Source organism: Zingiber officinale, chromosome 1B (genome assembly GCF_018446385.1).
Source record: "Zingiber officinale cultivar Zhangliang chromosome 1B, Zo_v1.1, whole genome shotgun sequence".
Lineage (NCBI taxonomy): Eukaryota > Viridiplantae > Streptophyta > Magnoliopsida > Zingiberales > Zingiberaceae > Zingiber > Zingiber officinale.
The window spans coordinates 122,590,116-122,603,399 of record NC_055986.1 but is presented as its reverse complement, the minus strand read 5'-3'; the positions used below and the strand labels follow the sequence as shown (position 1 = coordinate 122,603,399).

The following is a 13,284-nucleotide window of genomic DNA, read 5'->3' as shown; positions in this document are numbered from 1 at the left end:
TTCTCATTTATTGTCAGCAAGAATCCATGCTCGCCAACCCAATGTAAGTTAAATATAATTACTTTATCTCATCTAACAAAAACTACAATACTTCTATACATTGTTTTTAGCTGGAGACAAAAGATCAGCCAGTTGCTGTGGTTCTGCTAAATCCTATGATAAAAACATTTACTGCCACAAAATTCTTCCACACACTCATGAGAAGAAGCTGGAGGCATCGAACTGGAAGCTCTGATCCAAGTTGAGTTCATCAAGCATGACATCCATGTTCACAAGAGATGAGTTGCTTGCTGAATTTGCTCTTGATATTTTCTCTCCGAGGTCAGAATCAGAAGTCTCCTCATTAATTGGATATGGAGACATCAAGAAGTAAGTGGAATCCAAGGAAACCGGAGATACAAGAGTAGAATTGCCAATTAAGACGTCGTCGTTGGCGGAGAGCAGGGAAAAGATCTCCAGCGGCATTTCTCCCCACTCAGCCATTGATGCCATGGATAGAAAAGCCTGCTCCTGAGCTTCCTCCGAGTCCAATCTTTCAGTTTTTACTTTCTTGCGCTGGCTCTGTTGCTCTTCAGATGCTGATGCTGAATCTGTGTGTGGTCTTCGTAGGCATGAGTGAATACCCCTGTAGGTGATGTTAAACAGCAGGGGATCCTCATCCGATCGCTGCACTTGCTTCACCGCAGGACAAGCCTGTGTATGTCGATGCGTGCATCTGTAGTAGGCTCTGCAGAGATCGGGCGAAATCCAAATGAGTCAACAATGGAGAATATTGCAGGAAATCAAATTGCTTTCGTACAGAAATTAGATGACCTTGGGTGTTTGGCCCCGAGGATATCTTTCTGCCCGTACTTTCGCCAGCTGTAGCCGTCGTCAACGGGCCCTTCGACTCCTCCGGCGCCGCCGGGGATGAGCCTCGCTTGTGTTGTCCATTTATGGAGTGTCTTCCTGCAAAGATCGAAGCCAAAGACGTGAGCTTTAATTAACGAGGCGTATACTGAAATGCCAGGTTCGGACTAAAGCTCTCCCACCTATTCTTCTTCATCTGCTTGCAGTCGTGTTCCTCTGAAAGCGGACAGGGGCTGTCGCCGGTGGTCGACGGCGGTGTTCCTCCTCCGTCGAGACTGCTCGACTGAACCATCAGGATCGACTTCTGAATGGAATACAGAATCTCGGGGGCTAAAGATTTGCAGGAGTCGGCCAGGGAAGAATGAGCCAAGTGGGACTCCAGCTCCCTGACGAGCTGCAAAGCCCGAGCCAGCTCCGCCATTAGAGGGGTCCCGTGCTCAACTCCTTCTCCGCTCCCCATCACCGGCGTGGAGGAATCGATGTCAAGGGGAAGGAATTTATAAAAAGGAGGGAGAAGGAATAGCGCGTCATGGGAAGAGATTGACTGTTTCAAAGCAGAAACATGACTCGACCGGAATAATCGAGTCACTGGAAAATTAACCCGGTTTGGTTCGGCAAAATTTTATCTATTTATATTTTAGACTGTAACCATTAATCGGTCAGTTTTTAAACTCACGAAGGGCGTTTTAGACAGATAAGTAAATCTTGGAGGGTGGAAAAATATAACTTTTTAATGAAAAACTACTACTATACATAGAAATATTCTGTAATCAATTATAATTATAATTATAACGGACTTAGTTTCTCTGTAATTTCTCGGTAATTTATTGGATGTGGACGCAGAGAAAAGAGGGCCGCACCGTTCCCTTTAAGCACGCCATTGAATGAGAAATGAAAAGGACGGAACACATCAAGTGCCAGTGCCAGAGGACTTTACGAAAGACAAAAGCCAACTACTACTTGTAACATCATTTTCCCACTCGCAATGCACAATTAGTTATAATTTGTTTATTAGAATTCCTTAACTCATGTTAAAAATATAATAAGTTAGATTTTAAATGGAGACTTGACCAACGAAAGATTCAAGTCTTCTAGCCAGTTTTAATGTTTTATTGTAGAACAAAAATTAAAGTAGAAAAAAAAAGAGATAATAGAAAATGAAAGGACACGTAAACGCGTCGTCCTTCACATCAATTTTCAATCCTCTCGATCATGCCGGGGCGGGGAGCGTTTCCCTCGTGCCGCGAATTTACATTTTACTCCACATTCTGTTTTTTGTTTCAGAGTACCCCTAAAAGTTCTAAACGGTTGTTAATTTCCTCCTCGACACTTCGATTTCGTGCTTATCACGAGTTTTGAGATGGCCTCAAACTGATCTTGATGGGACAATAGATTTCGCATCACATGTAAATCCCAAAACTACTCAGTATAATCCCACGCCACCATTTTGCTTTTAATTCACCTTATGTGGCGGAACGACATGTAAATCCTATTATCAACAGTCCAGGTTTTCTTAAAAAAATTCATTAATTTTTTTAAACCCGGGTAGGTATTTAGCCGATTATCTTGGAATATCATTGATAAATTGAAATCTGTGTTATCAAAGGATTTATAGTATGGAATGTGTCTTTCACCTACTTTAGTATCATTTTAAAATAAAATGATAATCTGGTTCCTTTATTAATCAAGATTTTAGTCTTTTTGAAAGTATCATGATAATCAAATAAGAATGATTTATGTTTATTCAAATGATTAATTTAAACATCTAATGATTATATAATTGATTGTAGAGTTAATTATTCAGATCTTTCAATTCAGATATAAATTTTGGACCTATGAATTGGTCAACAGGAGCCATGTGAAAGGCTCATAACACGTTCAATGCAGAGCTAGATCAACCCGAGTTCAGACTAAGCTCGGGGCCAACCGATGGACTAAAAAGTGGAGTCGTACAATCACAATCTGACTTGAATTAAGTTTGATGGAAGACTCAGACAGGTGAGCAAGAGAGCGGAGGAATCACACATGCATACTCTGAGGATGTGCGAGATGTGGTGGGAACGGATTCCAAGGATGTGGGCTACTGTGCGAGAAGTGTCTAATAAGAATTGTCCCTCGTCCTCCCAAGTTGGTATAAAAAGATATCTGTACAAGTGAGCAAGAGAGTGGGAGGAATGACTCAGACAAGTAAGCCAAGAGAGTGGGAGGAATGACATAGACATATTTTGAAGATGTGAAGGATACGCGAGATGTGGCGAGAACAGGTTCCTAGAATGTGGGCTGGTGTGCGAGAAGTGCCTAGTACGAATTGCCCTTTATTCTCCCAAGTTGCTATGCAAAGGTATCCGTACAAGTGCACATAGATATGCATATAAAATAATCCTACTAACAATCCTAAAAGTGGAGTTGTGCAATCACAATCCGACTTGAAGTTCTATGGGAGACTTGAACAGGTGAGCAAGAGGGTGGGAGGAATGTGTAACGCCCGAAAATTCTCAAACTGCATTAGAATTATTCTACGATTTTTCTGGAATTTTTAGATATTTTTCCGGAATTTTCCGAGTAGCGGAAGTAGCAAAAATAAATATAAGCGTAAAACGGCCTAGGCGGGGATTGAACCCGAGACCTATGGTTTAGTGGACAAGGCTAGTAACCAGTGGACCCAGCAGGGCTGTGCTAAAAGGAAAGGGGAACAATCCTAGTTAAGTGGGATTTGGGCGGAACTTATCACTAAGTATAAATGGAAAACTTAAGTTGGGGTTTGGTTTATTTTTAAGTTTTGGTTCGGCACCTCCTCACCTCACGCCACTTTTCCCTCTCCAAACCCTCACCGCCGAACACCCCTTCTCCTCTCCCTCTCTCGGCGCCCAAGCCCCAAGGCTCTCGGATCACTTTCCGGCGACGACTCCAACACGAAAAAGGGTCATCTCCGCGAGAGGAACGCGAAGACTTGAACGGATCGTCGAGAGGATCAGTTTTCCGGAAAACCTAGCGGATAGAATCGTAAGAAAACCTTACGATTGAGGTAAGAAACCCCTCACCTGCAGTATAATAGCTCCGTTTGAGTTTTTATGCTTTAGTAGGATGTATGCAGATTGTTTTATCGATATCTAGGGTGGATTTAACTCTCTTTTCAGATTAGGGTCTTAGTTGAACACCTTTAGATGGGCCGGGCATGTCTTCCCTCCTCAGATAGGAGGTTAGACGTTGTCGGGTGCCTAGAGGTGGTCACCCTAATAGAGAGGAGAGTTAGGGCACGCTAGGTGTTTGATAAAATAGCTAGTTTAGTAAAAATGCACCCTAGGCATCTTCAACAGCTCAGTTAGATACACTAGAAGTATCTATTCAGTATACTCAGTTATTATAGCTGACATGGATTAGATATCCAATGGGTGGGCTCCCATAGTCGCCTCTAGGTCCAGATAACCTAGTTTCAGCAAAACAGTATTAGCTACTTCAGTATTTTACTTTCAGTTGGCACCGTACTGGATTAGATATCCATTGGGCTGGGCTCCCACAGTCGGTCCCTAGGTTTAGATAACCTAGTTATCCCTACCAAATTCGGGACTTGCAAACCCGGGTCTAGTAGGGATGCGCGCACAGCAAGTACAGTTGCCGGGCCCAACAGCATGTTTATTATTTTCACTTATTATGTATTAGTTTTCAAAACTAAAAAAAAAACAGTTATGCTAGTTGAGTTTGATTGCAGCTTCAGTTTAGATAGCTTAGCTCAGCATGTTGTTTCATTTCAGTTTCTATGTTAGCTTTAAGTTCAGTTTATATGTTCAGTATTAGATATGCCATGCTTGTATGATACCATGCCTTGCCATGCTTGCATCTTCAGTATGTTTTTTCAAAGGCATGATTTAAAAGCATATTTGCATCGTATGCATGATTTAGTGAGGTAGATGATTTCTTACTAAGCTCTTAGCTTACAGATACTATTTTCCTTATACTGCAGATACAGGTAAAAGGAGAATGGACTAGCAGTGGAGGCTGGAGGTCAATGCGAAGGTGGTGTGTGTGGCAGGAACTGGAATCAAAGGTCCTTAGGGGACTTAGCAGGATGAACATTAGACTTCTTAGCATGTTTACCTTAGCACTTTACAGTTTATGGTTTAATAGATGAACATTAGACTTTTTAGCATGTTTACCTTAGCATTTTACAGTTTATGGTTTAATACTTTCATCTTTATGTACCTTTAGTTTTGGAACATGCATTGAACTATGGAAGAATGTTTTAGAATGTCAGTAATCATGTTAGAATGTTATTGCATGTTGTTAGAATAGTTCCTGATGCATTAGTTAGAGGTTATGTGGGGTTCTGGCACGCCAAAGTGCTGAAGTCTGATTTTCCGGGCGAAATCAGACTCTGATCGGTCTACAGACCGATCAGAGCCTGATCGTGCCACTGGATCGGTCTGCCGACCGATCCAGACGGATACAGTATGCTACTGTATCCTCCTGGATCGGTCAGCCGACCGATCCAGCGCAATACAGTAGCTTCCGGAGAATTCCCAGGTTCCTGGATCGGTCTGCCGACCGATCCCGCGCAATACAGTAGCTTTCGGGGAATTTCCAGGTTCCTGGATCGGTCTGCCGACCGATCCAGCTGGGGACAGAATCATAGCAGGTCTGATCGATCCGTGGATCGATCAGCAGCTAGCTGGGAAGTAAATTATGAGTCCCTAGCTCAGTTAGGATGTTCAGTTTCCCCTCTTTAGCACATGTACACCAGCAAAGGAGGTCTTTAGACCTTTCTTATCAGCTGTCTTAGTTATAGTAGAGTAAAATTTTAATTAGCCCAGCTTTCCGCACAGTATAGCTTAGCAGTATTGTAGCGATTCGCCTTACAGCCTAGTACCCAGAAGGCGGGTCGTTACAGAGTGGTATCAGAGCAGTGTTCCATACTTCCTACACACACATCAGCATTGTACCTGCAGCTTCCAAGTAAGAATACCTCTACTCTCTTTATTGTTCTTGTTTATAGTTACAGTTCATGTTATATGCTTGTTGCTTGCTAGTACATGGTAGTTTAAACATAATATCAGAAATTATATAACTGTGATAGTATTAGTTATACATATGTTCTCTATGTCATTAGAAATGGCACGAGGACGCCCAGCTAAAAGGGCACTAGCCACTGAGCCCCAGCAAGAGGCAGACAGTTCAGTGCCTCCTCCAGATCTTACAGCATTAGTGGCTCAGTTACAGCAGCAGCTAGCTGAACAGCAACAGGAGATAGCCACCTTAAAGGCTAACCAGCAGAATACCCCCACAGTCACCCCGGAACCGAATCTGACGACTCCGGTAGTCTTAGAGGTTCCACCAGCTCAGCCTACAGCACCAACACCAGTACCAGCACCAGCAGTCCCAGCAGCTGAGCCAAGGAAGGAAGCCTATCTGATCCAGTGGCAGCGAGTCAAGCCAGAGAACTTCTCAGGCACTAGTGAACCATGGGATGCACAAGCATGGTTCAAAACACTGGAGAGCACGATGGAGCTTCTGAACTGGCCAGAACACGAGAAGGTGAAGTGTGCCTCCTTCTGCCTGACAGGAGACGCACGCATGTGGTGGGAAAGAATCAGAACGAAGCGCCCAGTGAATCAGATGTCATGGGGGGACTTCGAGAAGGAATTCTTTGAGGAGTTCTTTCACATGCGGGTTACCAACCGCCACTACGATGAGTTCACGGAGTTTCGTCAGGGCAACCTTTCAGTGGAGGAAGCCGTGAAGAAATTCAACAGGTTGGCTCGTCTATGTCCAGAGTTAGTCAGCACAGAGAAGGAACGAGTCCGGTTGATGCTCAAGATGCTGAGGCCCGAGATCGCAGTGAACGTGGCTGGTGGCATTCATAGGCCACAGACCACGGAGGAGCTAGTGAGCAGTGCCTTGACCACAGAGCATTACCAGAACAGCATGAAGCAACAGAAGCAAGTCTCCTCAGAGTCCAAAGGCCAAGGAAGCTCTCACACTCAGAAAGGCCACAGCTCAACTGGAAAGGGAACTCCAACAGAAAGCGCAAATCGGGAGTGACTCAAAAGGAGGACCATCTAGCAAGCGACCCGGTTATCCAAAGTGTGCCACTTGTGGAAATTCCACCCAGAGTTTGTCGCAAGGGCGCCCGAGGATGCTTTGAATGTGGACAGGAAGGGCACATGGCCAAGCAGTGCTCGAACAAGACCGGTCTTCCTCGGCCAGCAGATTCAGATGCAGCCACCATTACATCAGATGCAGCCGCTCTAGAAGGTCCACTTATCGCCAGGCAGATTAGAAGCCCCTCCGGCTTTAGCGAACGCGAGGATCTACGCACTCACCGGAGAGGACGTAGCCAATGCCTCGACGGTTGTCACAGGTCAGATTAGCATTTTTCAGTATAGTGCTACCGTTCTATTTGATATGGGGCAACCCATTCATATGTAGCCGGGTGTTCTCCGAAAATTAGAGGTACCTCAAGTGGTCAGTTTTGACGACGCTACCTTCAGAGAGATCATGACGTCCACGACCGGCTCAGAGGCGGTCATTATAGCGCATGGGAGCTCTTTTGCGATCCGATAGTGCTAGAAATGACCGACTATGACGTTATCTTCGGAATGGACTTTTTGGTCAAATACGGTGCCTCTATCGAGTGCCGTAAACAGAAAGTCACGTTCCAACCTGAAGCGGAAGCACTGTTCGAATTCGTCGGGGAACCAAGGAGAAAGGCCAAAAGGTTTCTCTCAGCTATGAAGGCACAGAAGTTACTGGATTCAGGATGCACGGGATTCTTAGCACGCATTCAAGATCTACCTCTAGACATAGAAGCCTAGCATTTATAGTCAACAAAGAGGCAGAACAACAACGTGGACACCGTGAGATTGAATTTGAGATAGAGCTTATTCCCGGCACAAATCCAATTCCTAAGGCACCATACCGCATGGCTCCAGCAGAACTAAAGGAACTTCAGGAGCAATTACAGGAGCTCCTTGACAAGGGTTTCATACGCCCGAGTCACTCACCATGGGGAGCGCCTGTGTTGTTCGTGAAGAAGAAGGATGGAAGCATGCGACTGTGCATAGACTACAGATCACTGAACCAAGTCACAATCAAGAACAGGTATCCCCTTCCCAGAATAGATGACCTGTTCGACCAACTGAAGGGAGCAGCAGTGTTCTCTAAGATAGATCTCAGATCAGGTTATCATCAGGTGAAGGTTAAAGAAGGGGATATACCCAAGACAACATTCAGAACCAGATACGGACACTACGAGTTCGTAGTCATGCCCTTTGGCGTGACCAATGCTCCAGCTACATTCATGGATCTCATGAACAGAGTATTCAGGGAGTATTTAGATAAGTTTGTTATTGTGTTTATCGATGACATTCTTATCTACTCAGAAACTCAGGAAGAACACTCAGAGCACCTGAAACTAGTATTGCAGACCCTTCAGCAGAACCAGCTATATGCCAAGTTCACGAAATGTGAATTTTGGCTAGATCAGGTGTCCTTCCTGGGTCACATCATCTCAAAGGATGGTATTATGGTAGATCCCAGCAAGATAGAAGCAGTAAGTAACTGGAAGAGACCTAAGAACGCCATCAGGAGCTTTCCGGGATTAGCAGGATATTACAGGAAGTTTGTAGAGGATTTCTCCAGTAGCCTCCCACCGACAACTCTTACCGAAAGAACAGAAATTCCAAAGGGATGAGGACCGTGAGAATGAGCTAAAAGGAGACCTGCTCATATTTTGGCTCTACTGACGACACCAAAGAACTTTGACATCTATAGTGATGCCTCTAAGTTGGGACTAGGAGCAAGATCGATGCAAAACGGCAAGGTGATTGCCTATGCCTCCGCACAACTCAAGGATTATGAGAAGAATTACCCTACTCATGACCTTGAGCTTACAGCAGGTTCTCTCTCAAAATTGGAGACATTACTTATATGGAGCTCGGTGCAGAGTGTATAGATCATCGAGTCTCAAGTACTTCTTCACTCAGAATATGCGACAACACAGATGGCTTGAGCTGGTCAAGGACTACGATATAGACATCCTCTACCATCCAGGGAAAGCCAATAAGGTAGCGATGCACTTAGCAGAAATCCAAGGCTACCTTATTGTCTCTTACGACCATGTCGCCGCCCTGAAGGAGATCGGGATTTCGGTCTCGAGCTCATCGGGGCGCCTCTACTATGACCTTAGAGTCTACCTTGCTTGGTGATATTCACTCAGCTCGGGATCCTGAAATTCAGAAAATCAAGCAAGGGCTAGCAGAATCGTAAAGTGGAGAATTGAGTGTCCGACAGCGGGGTGTTGTATTTGGCGACAGACTCTGTGTTCCAGATCGGGAGGAGCTACGGAGCAGATTTTAGATGAGGCTCACAGGACTCCTTATGCGATGCATCCGAGCTCCACCAAAATGTATCAAGACCGGAGGAAACGTTTTTGGTGGCCGGGATGAAGCGAGACATCGCCAGATATGTTAGCATCCGCCTCACCGTCGAGGGTCAAGGCGAACATCACGAGGAGGAGTTCTCATACTGATTCCGAATGGAAGTGGAGGATATCTCCATGGATTTCATAGTGGGACTACCCGAACCACGAATGGTTTTGACGCCATCCGGGTAATAGTCGACAGGTTGACTAAATCACCCACTTCTTAGCTATCAAGGTATCCTATTCCATGGAGAAGCTAGCTCAGTTGTATCTCGAGATCGCTAGACTACATGGAGTCCCACGAACCATCATTTCGCAGAGACAAGATTCACATCACAGGGAGTGTGTACAATCAGCATTGGGCACGAGGTTAAAATTCAAGACAAGATTCCATCCTCGACATGGATGGTCGACGGAGCGAGTAAATCGAGATATCAAGATATGCTCCGAGCTTCAGGCCCTAGATTTCAAGGAGGTTGGTGCAAATATCCGAGCTTAGCAGAATCAACAGTTATCGTGCCACTATCGGCATGGCACCTTATGAGGCACTCTATGGGCTGAGGTGCGGATCACCAACTGGTACGAGAGTGGTGAATGAACTAGAGCTTGACAGATCTAGTAGCTACCACCGCAGCCCATACAGATTCGCCAGAGGATAGAGACAACCAGAGCCGGCAGAAGAGCTATGCCGATACACGCCGCAGACCCCTAGAGTTCTCAGTTATTCCTCGAGTAGCTCCCATGAAGGAGTCATGCTTTGGGAAGAAGGGCAAGCTAGCTCCCGGATATGTGGGACCATACCTCATCACGAAGAGAGTGGGCAAGGTAGCATATGAGCTAGAGCTACCTCAGGAGATGTCACCGTCCACAACGTATTCCATGTCTCCATGTCAAGAAGCATATTCCACGCCACTGTGTGATTGAGCCCCACTGGTACAGTCCGTGATTTATCTCAATGATGACAATGGCCTATTCGGATAATAGACCGAAAGAAAGAAATTACGGAACAAGGAAGTACCATTAGTCAAAGTCACCGGCAAAATCAGCAGAGGCGACTTGGGAGACAGAAGTCAGCATGAAGTACCCAGAATTGTTCTAAGTTCGAGGACGAACTTTTTATAAGGTATGGGGGATTGTAACGCCCGAAAATTCTCAAACTGCATTAGAATTATTCTACGATTTTTCTGGAATTTTTAGATATTTTTCCGGAATTTTCCGAGTAGCGGAAGTAGCAAAAATAAATATAAGCGTAAAACGGCCTAGGCGGGGATTGAACCCGAGACCTATGGTTTAGTGGACAAGGCTAGTAACCAGTGGACCCAGCAGGGCTGTGCTGAAAGGAAAGGGGAACAATCCTAGTTAAGTGGGATTTGGGCGGAACTTATCACTAAGTATAAATGGAAAACTTAAGTTGGGGTTTGGTTTATTTTTAAGTTTTGGTTCGGCACCTCCTCACCTCACGCCACTTTTCCCTCTCCAAACCCTCACCGGAACACCCTTCTCCTCTCCCTCTCTCGGCGCCCAAGCCCCAAGGCTCTCGGATCACTTTCCGGCGACGACTCCAACACGAAAAGGGTCATCTCCGCGAGAGGAACGCGAAGACGTGAACGGATCGTCGAGAGGATCAGTTTCCGGAAAACCTAGCGGATAGAATCGTAAGAAAACCTTACGATTGAGGTAAGAAACCCCTCACCTGCAGTATAATAGCTCCGTTTGAGTTTTTATGCTTTAGTAGGATGTATGCAGATTGTTTTATCGATATCTAGGGTGGATTTAACTCTCTTTTCAGATTAGGGTCTTAGTTGAACACCTTTAGATGGGCGGGCATGTCTTCCCTCCTCGGATAGGAGGTTAGACGTTGTCGGGTGCCTAGAGGTGGTCACCCTAATAGAGAGGAGAGTTAGGGCACGCTAGGTGTTTGATAAAATAGCTAGTTTAGTAAAAATGCACCCTAGGCATCTTCAACAGCTCAGTTAGATACACTAGAAGTATCTATTCAGTATACTCAGTTATTATAGCTGACATGGATTAGATATCCAATGGGTGGGCTCCCATAGTCGCCTCTAGGTCCAGATAACCTAGTTTCAGCAAAACAGTATTAGCTACTTCAGTATTTTACTTTCAGTTGGCACCGTACTGGATTAGATATCCATTGGGCTGGGCTCCCACAGTCGGTCCCTAGGTTTAGATAACCTAGTTATCCCTACCAAATTCGGGACTTGCAAACCCGGGTCTAGTAGGGATGCGCGCACAGCAAGTACAGTTGCCGGGCCCAACAGCATGTTTATTATTTTCACTTATTATGTATTAGTTTTCAAAACTCAAAAACAGTTATGCTAGTTGAGTTTGATTGCAGCTTCAGTTTAGATAGCTTAGCTCAGCATGTTGTTTCATTTCAGTTTCTATGTTAGCTTTAAGTTCAGTTTATATGTTCAGTATTAGATATGCCATGCTTGTATGATACCATGCCTTGCCATGCTTGCATCTTCAGTATGTTTTTTCAAAGGCATGATTTAAAAGCATATTTGCATCGTATGCATGATTTAGTGAGGTAGATGATTTCTTACTAAGCTCTTAGCTTACAGATACTATTTTCCTTATACTGCAGATACAGGTAAAAGGAGAATGGACTAGCAGTGGAGGCTGGAGGTCAATGCGAAGGTGGTGTGTGTGGCAGGAACTGGAATCAAAGGTCCTTAGGGGACTTAGCAGGATGAACATTAGACTTCTTAGCATGTTTACCTTAGCACTTTACAGTTTATGGTTTAATAGATGAACATTAGACTTTTTAGCATGTTTACCTTAGCATTTTACAGTTTATGGTTTAATACTTTCATCTTTATGTACCTTTAGTTTTGGAACATGCATTGAACTATGGAAGAATGTTTTAGAATGTCAGTAATCATGTTAGAATGTTATTGCATGTTGTTAGAATAGTTCCTGATGCATTAGTTAGAGGTTATGTGGGGTTCTGGCACGCCAAAGTGCTGAAGTCTGATTTTCCGGGCGAAATCAGACTCTGATCGGTCTACAGACCGATCAGAGCCTGATCGTGCCACTGGATCGGTCTGCCGACCGATCCAGACGGATACAGTATGCTACTGTATCCTCCTGGATCGGTCAGCCGACCGATCCAGCGCAATACAGTAGCTTCCGGAGAATTCCCAGGTTCCTGGATCGGTCTGCCGACCGATCCCGCGCAATACAGTAGCTTTCGGGGAATTTCCAGGTTCCTGGATCGGTCTGCCGACCGATCCAGACATACCTGGATCGGTCTGCCGACCGATCCAGCTGGGGACAGAATCATAGCAGGTCTGATCGATCCGTGGATCGATCAGCAGCTAGCTGGGAAGTAAATTATGAGTCCCTAGCTCAGTTAGGATGTTCAGTTTCCCCTCTTTAGCACATGTACACCAGCAAAGGAGGTCTTTAGACCTTTCTTATCAGCTGTCTTAATTATAGTAGAGTAAAATTTTAATTAGCCCAGCTTTCCGCACAGTATAGCTTAGCAGTATTGTAGCGATTCGCCTTACAGCCTAGTACCCAGAAGGCGGGTCGTTACAGAATGACACAGACATATTTTGAGGATGTAGGAGGATGTACGAGATATGATAGGAATAGGTTACAAGGATGTGGGATGGCGTGTGAGAAGTGTCTAGTAAGAATTGCTCCTTATTCTCCCAAGTTGGTATATAAAGGTATCCGTACAAGTGAGCAAGAGAGTAAGAGGTATGTCTCAGATAGGTGAGCAAGAGAGTGAGAAGGATGACACAAGCATATTATGAGGATGTGGGAGGATGTGCGAGATGTGGTGGATGTTGGAACTCCAAGGTGTTTTGATGTGATCAAACAAGTTAAGTTAGGTCCTGTTTAGTTTAACCCTTGTGTCTAAGTGTGCAGGAGCTTAGGAGCACAGGAAGTCGAGCGGAAGACGCGGCTAGCGAGAAGGACGGCACGGGGAGAGAGCCGACGGACTCGGTGCGTCCGAGGGATGAGGTGCCGCGGAAGAATACACCGGT

The 13,284-nt window shown here is 45.1% G+C and overlaps 1 protein-coding gene across 1 annotated transcript; it reads right to left on the bottom strand.

The window, feature by feature from the left end:
* Nucleotides 1-44: 44 nt before the first annotated feature.
* On the bottom strand, nucleotides 45-1,526 carry LOC121976224 (transcription factor WRKY19-like). Its single transcript, XM_042528310.1, has 3 exons — nucleotides 1,032-1,526; nucleotides 814-948; nucleotides 45-727 (listed from the first exon to the last, which is right to left on the bottom strand). Exons 1-3 carry the CDS (start codon nucleotides 1,307-1,309, stop codon nucleotides 196-198), a joined length of 945 nt encoding a protein of 314 aa, XP_042384244.1. The 5' UTR covers nucleotides 1,310-1,526; the 3' UTR covers nucleotides 45-195.
* Nucleotides 1,527-13,284: the final 11,758 nt, after the last annotated feature.